The 20,772-nt window shown below is 39.7% G+C and overlaps 1 protein-coding gene across 1 annotated transcript in view; it reads right to left on the minus strand.

The window, feature by feature from the left end:
* Positions 1-20,772, minus strand: part of ZRSR2 (zinc finger CCCH-type, RNA binding motif and serine/arginine rich 2) — a 748,465-nt gene that overhangs the window by 106,297 nt on the left and 621,396 nt on the right. Inside the window, exon 8 of the mRNA XM_044073070.1 lies at positions 3,369-3,424. Coding sequence (XP_043929005.1) covers positions 3,369-3,424 — 56 coding nt within the window. The remainder of the gene's footprint in view (positions 1-3,368; positions 3,425-20,772) is intronic.

The following is a 20,772-nucleotide window of genomic DNA, read 5'->3' on the forward strand; positions in this document are numbered from 1 at the left end:
GGTGCAATCTGGGTCAGAAAATTGTGGCACTGCACTGCAACTTCAAGCAAAATGACTCAAAGTCAGCTCAGCAGTTTAATCAGTTAGCTATGCAATGCTACGTTTTCCTCTTGGAGTGTACAGTAGACTGCAGTTGAGAAAATGAAAAGCCTGCTTCTCACAAGTGACTGCATGTCTACAAATGGACATAAATGACAAGATGTAAATGGATTACAATTATATTCAGTCAGTGATAGTAATAAGTAGCTATTAGTTGGTGGTTTCCTTCTGCCAAGTGTCTGTTCAAAACTATTAATTTTACATTTCTATGTGAAAGTACATACTCATCATCATCATCAATCCCCATTCTTTCCCATTTTCTACATGTCAGGATGTTGCATTGACTATTGCCATCTCCCTTGATTCAATGCCACACTCCTGCCTTCAACATTCATGCCCGACTGTCACAAATCCTCTCTCACACAATCCATCCACCTCTTTGCTGGATGCCCTCATTTCCTCTTACCTTCTCACTTTTATGTCCCAAATCTTCTTTACCAGACTGTCTTCTGGTTTTCTGCACATGTGCCTGAAAAAATGTAATTTGTTCTCTCTGATCTTTTCTGCAACTGCAGCTACTTTGGCTTCTGCTCTTATGTCCACATTTCTTTGTCTGTTCCACAGTGTACATCCTACCACCCTTCTCAGGCACTTCATTTCCACCATCTCTAGCTTTCTCATCTGCTCCTCCTTTACTGCCCAGGATTCTGTGCATACAGTAGTATTGGTCTCACCATTGTTTTGTATACATTACTTTCAGCTTCTTTAGCATTCTTCTGTCATACCCTACACCTGACACCCTATGCCAGTTGGATGTAGCTCATCTGATGCTAGGTTTGACCTCTTCATTCAGACTTCTCTTCTCCTCAACAACCCCTCCCAGTTACTTGAAGCTGTTAACCTGTTTCACTACCTTCTTACTATCTCAATTCTCACTTTCTTCAGATTTCCCCAATTTGCTGTCATTACCATCTTATCTGTACTTGTTTTATTCAGTGTGCCTTCAATTTTGTATTCCATTCCTCTATCCTTTGATGAAGTCCTTGCCCAGAGTCTGCCTGCAATACCACATCAGCTGCATACACCAACTTTGTTGATCTATCCCCTCTGACCTGTTTGCTAATGTAGTTCATCATCAGTACAAACAGCAGTGGGGTCACAGCTGAACCCTGGTGCACACCCACTTCCACTGGGAACCCTTCTATGAGACCAAACACTGTTTGTACTCGAGTGATCAGGTCCTTGTACATAACCTGCACTGATTCTACCAATGTTTCGGGGACTTCAAACCACTGCAGTACTGGCCAAATTAGTTTTCATTGGACCTTGTTATAAGCTTTCTCCAAGTCTAACAATGCCCAGATGGACTCTTTCCTCATATCTAGCTCCTTCTCAACTACCTGCCTCACTGCAAACATCGGGTCAGTTGTGCTGCATCCTGATATGATTCCAAACTGCTCATCTCCCTTCTTACTTTACACTACTCTGCATACCCATTTATCAATCATCCTCTTCAGAACTTTCATGCAGTGTGACAGGAGTTTGATACCTCTGTATTGCCCACAGTTGTGGATGACCTCTTTGTTCATGTACATTGGCATGAGTATGCTTATTCTCCAGTCATCTAGGATATGCCTTTCTCTCCACACTGCTATGAGTACTCTCAGGAGTCATTTCTTCCCATCTCACCCAGCATCTTTACCATATCTGCTGTGACCTCATCTAAGCCTGCTGTTTTCCCTGACTTCATTTTTATTAGTGCTATTCTTACTTCTTCTAAGGTGAGCTCCTCTTCTTCTCTCATTAGAGGTGTTATCTGGGGGAGTACAGATTCTTTGCGGTTTTCTTCATTCAGAAGCTGCTGGAAGTACTCCTTCTATCTGCCTTTGATGTCCTGCAGACTAGTGAGCAGGCTGTTGCTGGAATCTCTTATGAAGGGTGTCTGACTATCTTCTTTATCTTTCTGTCTGTCTTGCAACCTGATATAGTTTCTTTGTGCCACCTACTGATTCACTTTTCAGAAGTTGGTAGAGTACCTCCAATGCCCAATTCTTTACTATTGCACCCACTTTCTTAGCTTCATTGTTAGCAAACCAGTATTCTTTCCTAGCCTGGCCCATATTTTCTATCTCCCACTTTTTCCTGCATGCCTCCTTTGTTTTGATGACCTCCTGGACTTCTGCATTTCACTACCATATTTCCTTATGTACCTTATTTCCTTACCTGGCTGGGCCATATCTGTTATGTAGTCCTCACACATGGTGTTTTGAGGCACTGCCATTCTTCAACTCCACCAATTTCCTCCTCTTCTTGGGGTGCTAGAGCCCTGAGTAATTCCTTGAACTGTTGTACTTTCTCTCCAGTCGGCTTCCAGGATTTCTGCCTGGTCTCTGCTGACCTTACAGCCTTCTCTGACCATTGCATGCAGCTGAGTGTGGCAACCATTAGTTTATGCTGCAGGCTGTTTCACTGGGAACGACTTTGTATAATCACTGATTCTACGGGCTACTAACAAGCCATTTGCCAAACATACTCTAGAAAGGCCTCTCCTTTGTTCCTGTTTCCCGACCCATGTGGACCCAGACAGTCCTCATATCCTGTTCTGTCTGTCCGGATATGCACATTCAAGTCGCCTATTATCACAACCAATTCCTGTTATCCTGCTTTACCTAGTAGGTCCTGCAACTGCTGTATGAATGTATTATTTTCCTTGCTATCACAACCCTGCTGTGGGGCACTGGCTGAGGTTGTGAATACTGCCTTATCATTAGGATGGCGTCTGATCTCCATGAGCATTTCACTAATTTTGATAAATATTCACTTGTATGTTTAATTTTTAAACTACATTGTCTAATTTCCTTAAGAATTTCATTACCTAATCTTAAAAGCTTATGGCTGGTTGATTACTGGTGTGTATATAAGGGTAAAGCACCAAACCAGTGAATTATAAGTGTTGACATCTGCCTTTTGAAAGGAGAGACTGTTTAAATAGAGCTACTCTAATTTAATAGTGGGGTTCATTCATTTTAAGAGTCTACATTAACTATGACACTGGCATTTCACAGAGGCCTGGCTAGTGGCAGTGTGTTAACATAAAGACAAGAAATGACAGAAGCACTTCTGCAGTGGTGAAAGGGGGTGGTGCAGCACCTGGTAATCCCAAGGGCCTGTCATTAAAAACATCTGCCACAGCCCATGATATTAAATTTTTTGGCCATACACACATTAAGCACACAAGACGCTCATGAAAGCATTGTACTGAAAAGGCACAGCTAAATCATACAAGACAAAACCTGTTTTTCTTTTTAAGTATAAATAAAATGGCTTACGTTTGATATTGGACATAGACATTTCCTCTCAAGTGAGGTTCAAAGTTGCAACTAACCTGGTGGAAAAAAGGAAAACAGTTTTACTATTAAATAAGAAAAAGTGCAGATTTAGGAAACAAACACTGAACGCATGCATTCTAACCTCAAATTTCTTCCAGCTTATATCTATCACCAGTCTTCAACTTAGCAGTCAGAGGCAGTCACAACACTCAATGTGTCCCTTACACCACCCTTTACAGACTGATAAATTTAGCTCTAAGCCAAGATGCATGACTTGTGAAAAGATGAACATTCTGTGGATAAACTCAGCACACAGCTGCATCATGTTTGTGCTAGATTTCTTTCCTAAATCATCTGAAAGATTCAAGGTAATCCAGATCTTCAACATAGCAATGCCAAATACTGCATGCTATACAGCTAGTGTAGCAACAGATAAACAAGAAGTTTTTGGCTTAAAGACATTACTGCCTAAACGGAAAATGACCAGGTTGACTGTATTATAGGATCAGTGCAGTACAGCCATAAAAGACAAACAAAACAAAAAAACAAAACAGGAACCTCAGAAGAGGTTCTTGTTTACAGTCACTATTGCTCCACAAAATGCAACTTAAATTATCTATGGACACTTGCAGAAAACAAGGAGTCTGGTTTCAGTGGGAATAGGACTCTCCTGAAGGGATGTAGTTGTACAAGTTCTGGGTGATGCATCTTTATGTAAGTTATATACTTGCCAGAATGATATACACTTATCTGGTCTCTCCAGATACTGGAACAGCTTGACTGGTCATCTTGGCTTCATTTTCAGTGAAGACTCTCCTCACAAGCTTAAGTTCCTCCCTGTCCCACAAGCTTCTGCTTTACTGAGGGAACTCCAGATTAAGTAAAGAAATTATTAGCCACAACTCAGCCTAAAGATAAAGATCACAAAGGCACAAGAACCCTTGAGGGAACAAACGGGCCTTAGTATTTTCTACAGGACCCTAGGAAAAATACTCTTAAGAAGTAAAAGGTGTCCTTGTCTGGACATTCAAAACAGCTGGACAGAATCACACGGCAACCTTGAGCGATCTAAGCTAGCAAGCTTTGGAGAGTGGTGGCTCCAAAGGGAAGCCCTATGCCTTCAAATCGTGGTCAAACTTAAGGTTTTGCAAATTTATGTAAAGCTGACCATAGCAGCTGCTGCTGCTATGTCCTCCATAGGTAAATTTCAAAGAAAAGCATCAAAAGTGGCTTGAGCCCTGATAGCGTGCACTTTCAGTCTACTGGTTAATTTTTTTCCCGCAAGTGTAGTAATAAGAGATAGAATGACAGCTATTTAGGATGATGACACTTTCTGGCCATTTTTAACGATAGAAAATTTCAGAAATTACTTCATCTTTGCTGATTTGTTTTGTGCAATGGAAATAAAACAGGCACCTAAACAGTGCAACTAATATTCCCTTTTATTTGTATACTTTGGAAAAAATACTGGCAGATTAGTGGACTGGTTCAAATTACTTTGGGTAGCCACCCGAGGCATAAAAGTCAGGTTATTGCTAAGTGTCACTTGGTCTGGATGAAAGACCAAGTAAAAGTACTTGGAGGACAATGCATGAATTTCTGAAACCGTTCTTGAAGGAGGAATTATTACCAGAAGGGCGATCTTCACGTCAAAGCATAGAAGTCTGCCAATTGGTTGTTTCAGAGGGACGCTGCATTAATTTTTCCAGCATATAATTCAAGTCTCAGGAGGCAGCAGGCCTAATCAAAGGGAGTGGGGGTCCTGCAAGAAACAAATCCCTCAAAAAGGTTTTGCACATCCTTCGGGATGCTTGAGAGTATGTGGGAAAAAAAAAACAGAATGAAAGGATCAAATTGCTGCAAAAATGTACCTTAAAAGGAATATCTAGCCTCTTCCTGAAAGACGTGCACCAGAGAGGAAAGCAGCTGTGACAAGAAGGATCTACATACTTACTTGATACTTGTAAGACAAATGTTTTCTATTTGCCTTTCTTTGTAAATTTTTCATGTTGAAGGTTTTTGAGAGGCAGAGAGTATGCTGAACACCTCTTTGGGAAATTATGGACTCCTGGCCATCATTTTAAGAACAGATGAAGTGAACAACTGTCCAGGTGAGGTAACTGACAGCTGTGACATCAGATTAGGGTACTGTAGAAAGAGAAGTGGCCTTCTTTGTAGAAGAGGTCACACCAAGAGGAACCATATCTGGCACGATCCGAACAGGGCTATGAGAATAACCTTTACTTTGCATATCTTGGTTTCCTGGATGAACCTGGTTATGATCAGAAACTGGGGGGAATGCATTTAGGAGACATGGGGTCAACTGCGGGAAAATATGTCTTTTGGTGATTGTCCTTTATGAAGAAGGATGCTAAGATCATAGCACCGTCTTCCTCATCTCTGAAATATGTGTAATGCCATTTTCCTGTTGAGAGGTAATTTATGTGGGAGCGGGAATTTATCTGCATAACCTATTTGTAATTACGCGGATGCCACCTGGAATGTTTGTTACTTGTGAGAAAGTGATGACACCTTAAGGCCCATTCCTATGATCTCACTGCTTCTATGCAAAGTGGGCAAGATCATGTCCCACATTGTTTATGTTCCATACCACTGTCATACTTGCCTCTGTGTGGATGGCAACCACACCCTGTCGAAGCAAATCCTGAAATGCCTGCAATTTTAGGATTACTCTGGCCTCCAGTGTGCTAATGTGAAATTTAATCTCTAGTTGTGTTGCTATACCCTGGACGGTCCCAGAGCACGTAATGCTGCCCCCCCCCCCCCATAAAGATGGATAAGCTCATCATGACTGTAACAATATTGGAGAGTTGGATAAAGGGAATGCCCCTTGATTGATCTGCCCATGACAATATGCTCATTATGTATGCAATCAAAAGCTTAACTGTGTTTGTCATGGCTGTAGTGCTTAGCTCCACTGAGACCTGATCATTCATTTGAGAACTCTCTTTGAGCTTCTGGGAAAAAGCAACAGAGGAAGTATAAAAATATAAACAAAACCAGAGATTTTGAAAGTATAAAAAAAAAATATGGACATGGGAAAGAAAAAGATCTGGCATGGTGTAGTATTTATGCAAAGGAGAAAGCTAAAATAATCAATACATAAAAACAGCTCCAAATATATTTGGAGAGAAATACAGTCAACGGCCCAGTTATAGAATATTTTAAAAATACAAAAAATAAGAAAACAAAGGGGGAATGTAGAAACAATGATTAGAAAGGTAGAAATTAACCAAATACAGATTGAAGGTATGGAGTATCTGTGAAGTGAAGAATTTAGTGTGGACAATCCAACATACCCAGTGTCACAGCATGATGGAATTATGGGTACCCAGATTAAGGAGCAACAGGTGAGTAGGAGTCATCTGAAGATTTGCAATTGATGATGCTCTGGAGCCCCCTGTAGGACACCATTTCAAAAATTCAGTCGAAGTCGCACAACAAGGGAAAGAGTAGGAAACAGTGGCAACTTTGACACAGGTAATGCTGTGGAATGATGGGCCAAAGGGTTCCCATCTGAAGGAGCTTCAGATTTAGCAGGGTGCTACTTGCTGAAAGCAAAGAGCAAATACACTTTCAATCCAGAAGAAAATAATTTCAGCGAAGACCTACTTGATTTAATAGATATGGACAGACATACCAAAACAGATGAAAATAAAAGATTACAAAAAGTAAATAAGGCACAAAATGTGAGAAGTCTGGTACAACAGATGAACAAAGTAATCAGGACTACTAAGCAAAATTTGTGATATAACAAAAATAAATGCAATATATTACCATTCAGCTAAACTCATAATGGATACAGTGCTACCACAAAAGTGCAGTGTAACAAAAAAAGGGAAGGAAACAAGTAAAATGCCACCAAAAATCATTGAATAAAGAAAACTATAAAGCAATTAAGACCAGAGGTATCACTGTTAGAGGAATATAGAAAAGGGAACTGATCAAATCCGTAAACACAGATTTGGTAAATGCAATACACAGTTTCAAAACAAACCAAGATTTATCATATACAACTACCAATAATAAACTAAAAATATCAGGACATACAGAAAAACTTAGAATGTATGCAGATAAATAAAGAAGAAAAGAACAAAATAAACAATTCACTGACGATCCAAAAAAGTTTTACGGAGAACTGGGAAACAAAGTAAAATGAATAGAACCACCACAAAAAATAAATAAATAAAATAAGCACACTTTGGAGAAATATAAAGAACCTCATGAATTCCAAAAAAGCAAGCCAACCAAATGGATAAAGGCTGCCTTGTATCGAAGGCAAATGCAAATAAATAGAAAACTGAATGCTCTTTTAAAGAGCATATAATGGAGCATTTAGGTTATATATTCAGGCAGGACACCACTAGTGCTTTGTATAAGAACGTCTGTGATAAACCCTGGCATGTTTTTGCTTTTATGGTTTTGCAAATGATAAGTGTTGATAGGCGATAGGGAGATATGAGGAATAAACTTGAATTGGAGGAATCCAAATGGATTATTAGGCTTACTGCACATACAGCACTGGGGTTGAATGGATGTGTACCTTTAAAGCCTGTTTTAAAGGCACGCCTTTTGAAACACTAATTATGTTTTTTAATTTATTCTGTTATTTCAAAGTGTGTTGCTTGGTTTTTATTCTAGTGGTCTGATGAAGTGCAGTGTATCTGCATGAAAGCACTTTAATAAATTAATGTTCTTTAGCCATGCTTGGCTGCCTTGTTCTTTTTTATTTAAATATAAAGATGCTAAATCAATAGAAGAATTGAAAGAAACAGGAGCTGCAATACAGAAGATATGAAATGGGATGAAGTAATCTGGCTAAAAGCATTAAGATCTTAAAACACAAAAATGGAAGTAACGGCACAAACCACAAACGATAGCTTCTGCATTAAGATCTTTACACAAAGAGATTTAGACCGAGTAAGAATTACTTGTATGCACATCTCAGACAGCAGCCTGGTTAACAACAGGAAAACAAAACATACTACTCCCCAAGACAGAACCTGCATGCCATCCAAATAACTTGAGACCAATAACTTGCCTTCTGACAAGATACAAATTACATGATGGAACTGATAAAAACATGGTTTATAGTCATTTAGAAAACTCAACAGTGGCAAGAAAACAAAAGAAACAATTACATGAAACAAACATTTGTTGCAAAATAAAGGCATAATAGAGAATGATAAAATGGGGAAATTTAAGTATGGCATAGATGGATTACAAAAACATCCGACAACATTCCCACATCCGTGGATAAAGGAATGTTTACAGATGTACAAGATATACCCAACATTGATCAATTACATTACAGTGACCATGAAACCGGGGCAAACCATTCTGCAGTTGAGCCACGACATAATTATTATTCCAAAGATAACAATTCAAAGGAGAACATTCCAAGGTGACTGAAACCACTGTTGATCGTCTTGCCCTTAACTCATTAAGTTATTTCCTTAAATGATTAGGTTATGGTTACAATTTGGCTCCCACAAAACAACATTGTTTAAAAATTTCTTATCTGCTTTTTATGGATAACTTAAAATTGTATAGTTCATCAGATGAGTTGAAAGTATAACTGCAATGGTTAAAGCTTTATCAGATACAAGAATGACATTTGGTCTTGATAAATGTGCATAAGCAACATTTAAAAAAGGAAAGTTAAAGCACCAAGAAATTATCAACATGGGACAGAAATGTGACACAAGGGAGTGAGTATATAAATATTTGGGAATAGATGAAGGATCAACAATAAAATGAACAAATGCAAATAAAGCTCAGTACCGAATACTTCAGAAGACAAACTAATACTGAAAACTGCCTTGGCATCTACGAATAAGGTCCAAGCTATAAATCAATTTTCTCTTCCTGTTCTAACTATACTGTGGTATAAACATTACTGGATCAGTTGCAAAGGAAAACAAGAAAAATGCTTCATGTTTACCAAATTATATATAAAAATTCATGTATACCAAGACTGTAAATTCCTTGCACTGAAGGACAGATGGGCCTCCTCGAAACTGATTACATGTATAGATATGCAATTGTGGGACGGCATAAACATCTGCTGTCCTCATCAGATCCAAACATAATAAAAATTTTAAAACATGAGAAGTTGTCCAAAACGGCATCTTTGCTTAGTTTAGCACAAGCATTTTAGTGTCAAGGGGGAATGGACATCAAACCAGATAAATATCAGACAGCAATGGGATGCATAAAAAAGAAAGAATGTAAAGAAAGGATTAGATGAGAACGAAAGAAATGTGGAAAATGCAAAAAGTGGCAAGGAGAAATCTCCTGGAACAACTTCATGTTGATGAAGATTTGACACAGGAGTGGTTAAGTAGAGGTGAATTGAAATCAAAAGATTAAAGGTTAATAATGGTCACACAGGACAGCGGACTACATGCATGTTAGTTTACAAAGTCCACTGAACATGTGGGAGAAAACAGACATATGCAGGTTTTGCAAAAAAATAAATAAATAAAAACGGAAAACACATTTTATTGCTGGGTGTGATGGCAGGGGGCCTGTATACTGAAAGGCACAATAATGTGGCAAGACTGGGGCACTGGGGATTGTCCAAACAGATGTAGCTGAGAAGCATTGGAAACATAAACCACAAAGCATTATAATGATAAATTGTACAGTAAATTCTCAGTAAACCAGAACTCAGGCAACCAGAAAAAAAAAAATCAAAGAAATACAGTATAATTTTCATGTGTTGCACTTTGTCCCCTCCCCCAGCAGAAACATACCTTATATTTTTAGAGTTTTAAAAAGGAAGATAGAAATAAATTCCCTCTCTCCCCAACCTAAGAACAAGTCAATCCAAACAAACAGTATAGAGTACAGTATTAGTCAGGCCTTTTTTTAATAGCAACTCTCAAATAATCAGAAACTACAGTTATCCAGCATCTACCAATACCCATGGGTGCCGGTTAATCGAGTGTTTACTGCAAATCACATGGGATCACCCACTACCAACAGTTCAAAAACAGATGCGAGAGAGACAAATATAGCAGCCCATAAAAAAAGACAAAAGCAGCATAGGTCATTAAACTGCTATACCTAGTAATTACAATGTTCTCAGTACAGAAAAATGCAGCGTCATAAAATAGCAGGATTTGCAGGCTGAAACGAGAGCAATGTGGAAGAAAGACACACAGACAGTTCCAATAGCAGTAGAAGCAATGGCTCTAATAAAAAAAAGAATTTACAGTTGTACTTAGATACGCTACCAATACATGTACCTCCATATAAATTAATGGAGGAGGCAATTCTGGGCACATAGTAGATGCTAAGAAGAACACTTTCAGTTAACATCAAAGAGTGAAACAATATTAACTTCATAAAGTCTAATCATACCCTAACTTCGGAATGGGGTCCATTCTGGTCATGGTATTAGAAAACCAAAACACTTTGAGATATTAGTCAAGCTGGTAAAAGGGACTACGTGAACAGATGTCATATGTCCCAATAACTGAAGCTGCTGTAGGTCAGAGTCTGAGAGGGAGAGAGTTTTCTTTGCTTCAATCATGCTGGATAAAAATTCTGTCTGGAGGTAACTTTGCTTTTTGAATGACTACGTCAAATACTAACAAGCGACTATTGACTTCAGCAATTTGCTTAGCTTCAGATGTCATTCAAGGGGGGGGGGTCCTATATATATATATATATATATATATATATATATATATATATATATATATATACATGCATATATATATATATATATATATATATATATATATCTGTGTGTGTGTGTGTGTGTAAATATCTGTGTGTGTATAAATAAATAAATTATATATATATATATATATATATATATATATATAGAGAGAGAGAGAGAGAGAGATATATATATATATATATATATATATATATATATATATATATATACATATATATATATATAAAATATATACGAGAGAGAGAGAGAGATACACACACATTCAAATTTATATACAGTACACACACAATCATTCTATGGGGGAGATGGTAGACCATTCTAACTGCTTTGCCAGGGATGGCCTGCACTTATCTCCACAAGGTTTTTGTATACTGGTTAAAAAAAAAATGGTCCGCACCAGTTGTGCATTGTCCGTCTTCAAATGCTTCTGACTTAACAAAACAAAGTCCAAATAACAAAGTGCTAGGAAACTCAACAACAAAAATTCATTTCTTACAGGCACCGCTTACCATGGAATGCAACAATAAATGCGTCACAGAGATCTGGCTCAAGACCATGGAAAGCACACCATCGGTACAGGGTTTCAACACCTATCAAGTTTAGAACAACCGCAATAGATGAAGGCACTAAAGGCAACAGTATCTCTATAGTCCCCCTCCAGACTCATTATATAGTACAATGCACTAGAACTCCTCCATGTTCAAATTACCATTAACAAATCTCCATAGTACACCATAGCTAATCATAGGATTGTCCTGTATGTCTATATCTGCTGTGGCTTAGTGGTACTTCATGCAGTCAAGTGTGTCCAAGGTCTGGGGTTCGAGACTGACAGAGGTGTTCCCAGGGATCATGTCAGTTGCACTGCTAGACAGGGGCCCAGAGAAGTAAATATTGTGGTAAGAAATTTCCAGGGAATTGTTATGGCTAGGCTTACATAGGCCTTAGGGCCAATAGCCTAGTACCAACCTATGAACCCCTTGGTCCATACTTCGTACCAGACTAATATGGAGTCGCCATGCATTAGGCCAAATACCATTCTGTTAGAGGACTTCAACTGCCCAGTTTATCAACTGGGACACTTGTACAACAACTAACATGTATGCCCAGAGATCTCTGGACTTCATAAATACAAAATCTCTGAACCAGTCAGTCCACACCCCAACTAAGGGAGATAACATTCTGGACTTGGTCCTCAAGAATATGGGACAGCTCTGTTTCTCACTAGTTTTAAGTTTCTCCCTCATCAAATCAGACCATAAATCAGTTACATTCACCAAAAAAAAAATTAAGAACACATAACTTTATCTAAAAACATAACTATAAACAGACAAAGGAGGAGGATGGAAAGAGGATGTGGCTACTCCATCAGTAAATACTTTGAACATCTACTGTTATGGTTAAGTGCAACTTGCACAACTGTACTATGTTTATCTGTATCACTGCTACAGTATTACTTAGCTATACGGGTTGATTACCAGAGCCTATCTGGTCTGGAAGGACAAAACATTGGGAACCAGAAGTCCTGCAGAATGGTCTAAGCAAAGACTGTTCTGGACCTGCAGAATTAATCCAGTTTTCTAATGCTTTGCAAAAGTATGTACAGATGACCAGATGGCTACCCCTAGAATACTCCACCCTTTTCCAGTATGCCATTTAAGAGGTCAAGGCTGTAGTAAAATGAGTCTTAAGCCTGCCTAGAAGTGATTTTTCATGGTGCAAACAACAAAAAAGCAATCGCAAGGGACAACAACCTAAAAATAGTCTACATTGACATGGGCTGCCCTTTCTTTACCTCATCATGGGAAACACACATCTGTTAAGCTTTCCTAAAGGACAATTCTGACAAGATAACACCTGATTTGCTTAAGCATGCCCATAGTATACAGAATCTTTTCTCCCTGGTTTGTAAGTTCTGGAAAATAATACAGGGAGCTTGGTGGCTTGATCCTAAATAAACGCTGAAACTAGCACTGGCATGAATGAGGGATTTGTTCTAAATGTAACCCTATCTCTATGGAAAACAAATAGGGTTCACCCACCATGGGAGCTTGCAACTCAGATATTGCCCTGACGTCTGCAAGAGAGTAAGCAAAACAGTCTTCCAAATCACTAACCATTAAAGAGTTTATTCAAAAGAAGACAGAATGAACTTTCCAACAGAAAGTTAAGAATCCAACAAGGAGCATATATCAAAATCAGAGAAGAAAGAGAAGGAATCATGGGCAGACATGTTGAAATAGCCGAAAGATACACCTTGGTGAAGTAAGCCAGGCCAGAGTACAGTAACTCACACAAATATTTAAGTACAGCTGTCACACTTTTACTATAATTGTAGATATTGCAGTAGATCAATGCTACAGTACATAACTTGGGTCTTCATCCCATGCAGAAGCCCGCGACCGGCCTGCATCTGTAGACAGACATCCAGATGTCAGGGTACAAGAGGGGTGCCTGTTGGTGCCACCTCCTTTGTATAAGAACCCTCCCCCGCAAGATTGTGAGGGGGAGCCAGCAGACAATGGGGTAAGAGGGTGGGAGTTTGTACCATAACACTGATCTACTCGAAAAAACACAATTCTCGTAAATGTGACAAAACTGTATTATGTCCTTCATAGTCAGTGTTGTAGTACTAATCATTGGGAAGACTCACAAACCTACAACTTGGGGGACAAGACATCTGATATCTTCTGTAGAATAGCAGTACTAAAACTTCCCCTAGCCCTGGAAGCACTAGCTACATGGTAGTGTTTAATAAAAGTGTGGACAGATATCCATGCCAAGATGGTCTGTGTGGGGGAAGCTTTTAGGAGGGCAGCAGTGTCTGCACTGTACCTGGTGGAATGGTCCTTGACATGGGATGGCAATGGCTTATCATGATGGATATAACAGAAAGTAATACAGCTGACTAACCATTTACAGATGGTCTGTTTGCAGAATGGTGTGACATGTTTCACCTTTGCAAAAGCCACTAGTAGTTGATTGACCCTATTAGGGAATTTAGTCAATGTCATACCTGAGCTGTTGGTGTACATCCAAAGAAAGCAGTATTTGCTCCATTTTATTCTGTGGGTTAGGAAAGAACACCAGTAAATGAACAGATTGATTCAAGGAGAGTTCTGACACTACTTTTAACAAAAAGGAGGGGTTAGTTCTTAGTATCACCCTCTTGTAGTGGAATACAAGTATTTTATTATTTTTTTTAAACACATTAGACTTGTAATTCTGAGACCCATAAGGATGAAGTGATGAGTGAAGGCTGGCTCAAAAGGTGGTAATATATATTTTTTCCTAGACATAGTTTAAATCCCAGGTAGGCACTGGATTTATCCTGGGGGCCTTAGGTGAGAACAGATAAGTGGGGGGAGCAGTTAAGACAGAGATGACCAAAGCATGCATCTTAATACTGGAATAAGACAGGTCCTGGTCAAACAAATCTGAAAGATACTCCAATACTAGATTTTTGTCCACATGAAAAGGCTCAATGTCCTTGCTCTTGCACCAAAAAGAAAACCTTTTCCATATGGAGAAGTGTGATTTTCTTGTACTCATTTTTTTTGCCTCTCAGGATAGACAGCACATTAGTACAGTATTTTGCATTATTTGGTGTCAAATCCAATTATCCATGCTGCTAGTTTGATGGTGGTCAGTTACAAATGAACGACAGACCCATTTAGCTGGGTAAATAGGTCTAGCACTTGTGGAAGAAGGAAACATCACCCTGCACTGAGTGTTAACAGGAGGGAGAAAATACAGTTCTGTAAAATCTTACCATAACAGTAGATTTCCCTCTCTTCACTGTTGTAGTATTCATAAACAATGGGATCTCCTGTCAAGGACAGCACTGCATCTGGCTAGTATACCAAAGCCTTTAACTCTTACCAGCACTGTACATCATATGTAGGCTCCCCATGTCAGTGCAGGGTATAAAGGTTACATATGGAAGTTCCAAACTCAGAACTAGTGCCCCAGGAGAACCAGAGCTACCCCAGGAGAAAGAAGACCATGACCATCTACAGAAAGAAGTTATGCCTAAGGAGGAAGGCCCCTCAGCAAGTCAGATGTTTTCAACAGAAAAACCTGAAGAAAAACGGGGCAGGACGGAGGGATTGAATATTGCAAGACTGCAACAGTGAAGAGACAGACACCTACTGTTATGGCAAGATTTTACATAACTGTACTATGTCCTTTCATATCACTGCTGTACTATTCATGACCTACTGGCAAGCAAAAAAAGCTACTGTAAGGAATGGGAGGGAGTTTGGCAAGAAGAACCCTCCACAAACCCAGGAAAGATAGCCTTGGCTCAACTCATGCTGGCTCTGGAAATTACATCCAACTTGTAATGTTTACTAAAGGTGTGCACATAACACCAAGTAGCAGCTTCAAGGATGGAACTGGTGTCCAGTCCTTTGAGGAAAGCCCCAGAGGAGACCAGTGCCCTGGTAGAATGGGTCTGAACAGAGGCAAAAAGCTGTTTGCCATGAAAAGAATAACAAAAGGAAATGGCTTTCAAAATCCAGAAGATGGCTTGCTTAGAAATTGTCAAACCAAATGTCCTGGCACAAAGAAGAAAAAAATTGCTTAGATTTGCATATAGCCTTCGTCTTGTCTAAATAATACCCAAGCTGTATATGAAGATGCAAGGTATGCAGAACCTTCTCAATAGCAGACTTTGGAGAAGGAAAAAATGAAGGAAACTGGATAGACTGATTAAGGGGCAACTCACTGAGCATCTTAGGCATAAAAGGGGGATTAGTATGCAGAGATACCCTGTCCCTGTGAAAAATCAGTAAAGGGGAAACCGCCATCAAGGTCCAGAGTTCAGAAACTCTCTTGGTAGAAAAGAGGGCCACCAATAAACACAAACAGTCTTCTAGGTAAGAAGAGCGTTCACACAGACATTCAACTATGGCATTCTAACTACTGACAACAGAAGCAGCAGTGGGCTCAAAAGGAGCCTGGGTCAATTTCTCAAGAATATAATTAACATTTCAAGAAGGGGAGATAGGCTTTCTTGGGGGTCTGATGTAGAGGACTCCTTTCAGGAATTATTTAACCTCAAAATCAGAGGCCAACAGAGGATTTAAAGGTAGGCAGGCAGCCACTGCTGGCAAGTGAGCTTTGACAGAAAAATATGCCAAGCCAGCACATACTTCACACAAGACAGACAGAACCAAAGGGACCCCCAGAGAAAAAGGAGAATGGTGCAGCTAGATTAAAACTGTATCACCTAAAGTGTTGACTGAAGTGTGGACAGACAAGTGGTCTTGTGTGAGATGATCCACTCAGTGAGGTAACTTGTGAAGATTGCCTTTGACCAGACAAAAGAAAAGGGGGGTGTCACATTACCAGCCCAGCTATCTGGAATTTTGTAAATAATTCTGTGTCATTTGTAACTATGATTTATACAGAAATTTATACAGAAATGTATATTATGTACTGAGCTTCAAGAATGTAACCACAACACACCCTGCTAGAACATAGAAGATTAACTTGCAAAACTTAAGAATAGTTGAGGTTAAGTTACTTTATAGCAAGGCCATAAACAAACAATGTTCTCTCTCAGTTTCAATGCAGAAGCAGACACAATGTCTACAGGTAGACGTTTTTCTATTGCCTTGAAAGAAAAGTAATTACTAGGTTTAAAATGTAAAGTGTTTTATTGCTTTATGACTTCCTAGCAGCTACACAGTTATGAGCAAACATCCGAAAGATATGAATTTGTCATACAGGGATGTTAAATTCCATTAATTTTCTGTTTAGCCTGGGAACTGAAGTCAGGTGAAAGAGTGATGTCATCCAATCTGGCCCAGCAGTAATGTTTGATATTAATTTGGTAACTCTCTCAGAGGGGGACTGTGCATGTTGCACTTTGTCTTTGATCTAATAAGAACATCCACTCATCATCACCATCTGCACTTGCCTTGCTGTAAGTAAGGTAACTAGGGGTACAGTAATTTCTTTTAGATATAGTTAGGAATATAGCAAAGATTAGTTTAGAGTTTTTCTGTATTTATTTGAGACTGTCCTGCAATGTTGTTTTAAATATTTTCTGTGATTTTGATCTCTGAAGTAACCGTGTTTGCTTACTATAGTCTCTTTTTTTTATTATTTATTATTAAATGTATTTAAACCTATTCTTGTGGCTGATATTTGTGAGACATTTAAGCGCTTAGAGTACCTGCATATATATTTGGTGACACTGTACAGGCCACTCCTAAATAGCCTTGCAAGTCTTGGTCAAAACTACCATTGGGATTAATAGTAACATTACACAGTAGGATTGTTGGATTAATAGCAACATTACACAGTAGGACTGGACACACTTTGTAACGGCCTAATAGTAGCTGATATGTAAGACGGGCTGGTGGCAATGGAAACTACCTTCTAGTCTGGGCAGAAGGGGGCATAGCTAGCAAACTTGTGCCAGCCTTCCCAGGTGTGTGTGTGTGTGTGTGTGTGTGTGTGTGTGTGTGTGTGTGTATATATATAAACCAAAACTCAAAGTATGTGCGTGTATAAGCTACTTGGGCAGGGACATGAAGCACTGGTTGGACATAGAGGATGCTGGAGGTCTTGGCGTAGCTCCTCAGCTGAGATCTTAACCTTATAGCTGTGCCAGTGGGGAGTCTTACTGGGGATCTGGAGAAAGTACCTGTATATATATTTAGTGACACTGTACAGGCCACTCCTAAACAGCCTTGCAAGTCTTGGTCAAAACTACCATTTAGATTAATAATAACATTACACAGTAGAATTGGACACCCTTTGTAAGGGCCTTATAGAAGCTGATAAGAGGGGTTGGTGGCAGTAGAAACTACCTTATAGTCTGGGCAGAAGGAGGCATAGCTAGTAAACCTGTGCCAGCCTTCCCCAGGTGTGTTTGCATATAAACCAAATCTCAAAGTGTGTTTGTGTGTGTGTTTGTGTGTGTGTTTGTGTGTGTGTTTGTGTGTGTGTGTGTGTGTGTGTGTGTGTGTGTGTGTGTGTGTGTGTACGAGCTACTTGGGCAGGGACATGAAGCACTGGTTGGACAGAGAGGGTGCTGGAGGTCTTGACCCCCTCAGCTCAGATCTTAGCCCTATAGCTATGCCAGTGGGGAGCCTTACTGGGGATCGGGAGAAACCAGCCCCAGACTGACTGTGATCTCTGTGCCTTCTTAAGAGAAATTATACTTCACTGTGTGTACTTGTCATCTTCCCAATGTGTGCATCCCCTAGCTGTTTCTAGTGGTGAGGACTGAGGCTCCTTGATTACTGGGACAGTGCAGGGGTGTCGCATATTAACTGGTTGGCAGTGTTGGGATAACCACATCACATATTAATTGGCTTGTAGTGGTGTGGATATTGAATTCCTGTAACCTGTAAACAGTGGTAACTAAGGAAGGTGTTTGCACTCAATCAGTCATACAGTGAACATTCAGAGTTTCATATCACAATTGTTTCTTTTTTTTTTTGGTAGCTGAGTTAGACAGGGAGAGCAGGCAAGCACGTCAGTAGAAGAGTGTGGCAAACTGACAAGGAGCCAGGTGTCCGAAAAGTACAGTTGTGTACACTTACCATAAATGTAGATGTTCGGGTGTATTCACTGTTGCAGTCATTACATTTGGGTAATCTGCTGGCAGGTTGCCCTCAGTCGGCCTTGATTAACAAAGTCTTGGGTCCTGCGTTGGTTGCTGTCCCTTCTTCCATGAGGTCAGGTCATCAGGGGTATAAAACATGCACCCAACGCCATTATATAACTTTTTCTTGCCCCAGATGTCAGGTGCCCCCCAAATGGGGAGATATATATATATATATATATGTATGTATGTATGTATATATATATATATGTATGTATATATATATATATATATATATATATATATATATATATATATATATATATATATATATATATATATATATATATATGTATGTATGTATGTATATAACTTAACACACAAAAAATATACCTCCGAACAAAAGCAAATGCACCAAAGGCTTTTAAGCATAGTAAAAGAAAGAAGAGGTATAGAAAGAGAAAAACAGGGGGCTGGAGGGTGGGTAACCAGGACTGCAACAGTGAATACACTCTAACATCTACATTTATGGTAAGTGTACACAACTGTACTATGTTCTTCGTGTTTCACTGTTGCAGCCATTACATTTGGGTAGAATCCCAAAGCTATGGTTGGGAGGATGGATTTATACAGCATTAGGGCAGCTATAAGGCCCTGCAGGACAGCAGTGCCAAAGCCTGCTCTGGATTTAGCGAAGATATGTTGATGGTAATGTTTGGTGAACGTATGAACTGAGCTCCAGGTAGCAACTTCTAGAACTTCTCTGGTAGGAACCCCTCTGAGAAAGGCTGCAGATGTAGATGCAGCCCTGGTGGAATGAGTTCTGATCCCCTTGGGGCTAGGTTTACCATGGTGCATATAGCAGAAACTAATACAATGGCTTATCCATTTGGAAATAGTCTGCTTTGAAATGGCCTTTCCCTCTGCCCCTGCAGCAAATGCCACCAACAGTTGTTCAGATTTTCTTAGAGATTTTGTCCTGTTTAAGTAGAATCTAAGTTGTCTGAGTACATCCAATGAATGCAGAATTCAATCACCCTTGTTCTGTGGATTGGGAAAGAAAGTTGGTAGATGAATGGTCTGATTAAGAGCCACACTGGATACCACCTTAGGCATAAAAGATGGACTGGTCCTGAGAGCCACCCTGTCCGGATGAAAAATAATGAAAGGCTCCACTGCCATAAGAGCCTGTAATTATGAAATCCTTCTAGTTGAAGTGACTGCTAAAAGGAAAGCTGTTTTCCAAGAGAGAAATTTTAGGTCCGCTGGCTCAAAAGGAGGGAGAGTGAGCTTCTCCAAAACAAAATTGAGGTCCCATGCAAGTGAGCTTCTCCAAAACAAAATTGAGGTCCCATGCAGGAGTTGGCGCTCTCCTGGGAGGTCTTAAAAATTTTGGCCCCTCTGAGATGCTGCTTTAGCAGAGAATGAGAGAAGGGGGGGGGGTCTGTGTTGTAATGAGCTGAAATGGCAGAGGCATGGATTTTTATGGAAGAAAAAGATAGGCCCTTGTGAAGCATCTCAGTTAAGTATTGCAGAATCTGAGGAATATTTGGCATTGCTGTGCTTATTTCCTTGTGATTGGTTCGAGGCACATAATCTTTTCCATTTGTCAGCATAAGATTTTCTAGTACTAGGCCTTCTAGCTTCCAAAATGACATCCATCACAGGTTTGCCAAGAGATGTCAAGGGTGAAATTAGTTGAGTAGCCATGCTGCAAGATTCAAAATTTGGAGCCGAGTGTGCAGAATTTGATAGTTCTGCTGAGACAGCAGGTAAGGTGTCTGAGGTAGGTGCCACTGAGGAAGGTGTGACACTGCGCAGGAGTGGGTACCAGTGTTGGCGAGGCCAGTCTGGAGCAATCAGAATCATTTTTGGTTTGTCCCGTCTGACTTTTAGTAGGACTTTGGAGAGCAGAGGCAGAGGGGGAAAAGCATAGACTGATAGGTTTTTCCTGCTGAATGATAGAGCATCCACTTTCCAAGCTTTTTTGTGATGAATTCTTGTGCAAAATTTGTCCAACTGATAGTTCTGGGGTGAGGCAAAAAGATCTATATCTAGGTTCTCCCATTTGTGTGTCAACATGTTGAAAACTTGTGGTTCCAATTTCCATTCGTGTGGGTCCATAA

The sequence above is a fragment of the Protopterus annectens genome, chromosome 5.part1 (genome assembly GCF_019279795.1).
Source record: "Protopterus annectens isolate FY-2018-M chromosome 5.part1, PAN1.0, whole genome shotgun sequence".
NCBI classification, from domain to species: Eukaryota; Metazoa; Chordata; order Ceratodontiformes; family Protopteridae; genus Protopterus; species Protopterus annectens.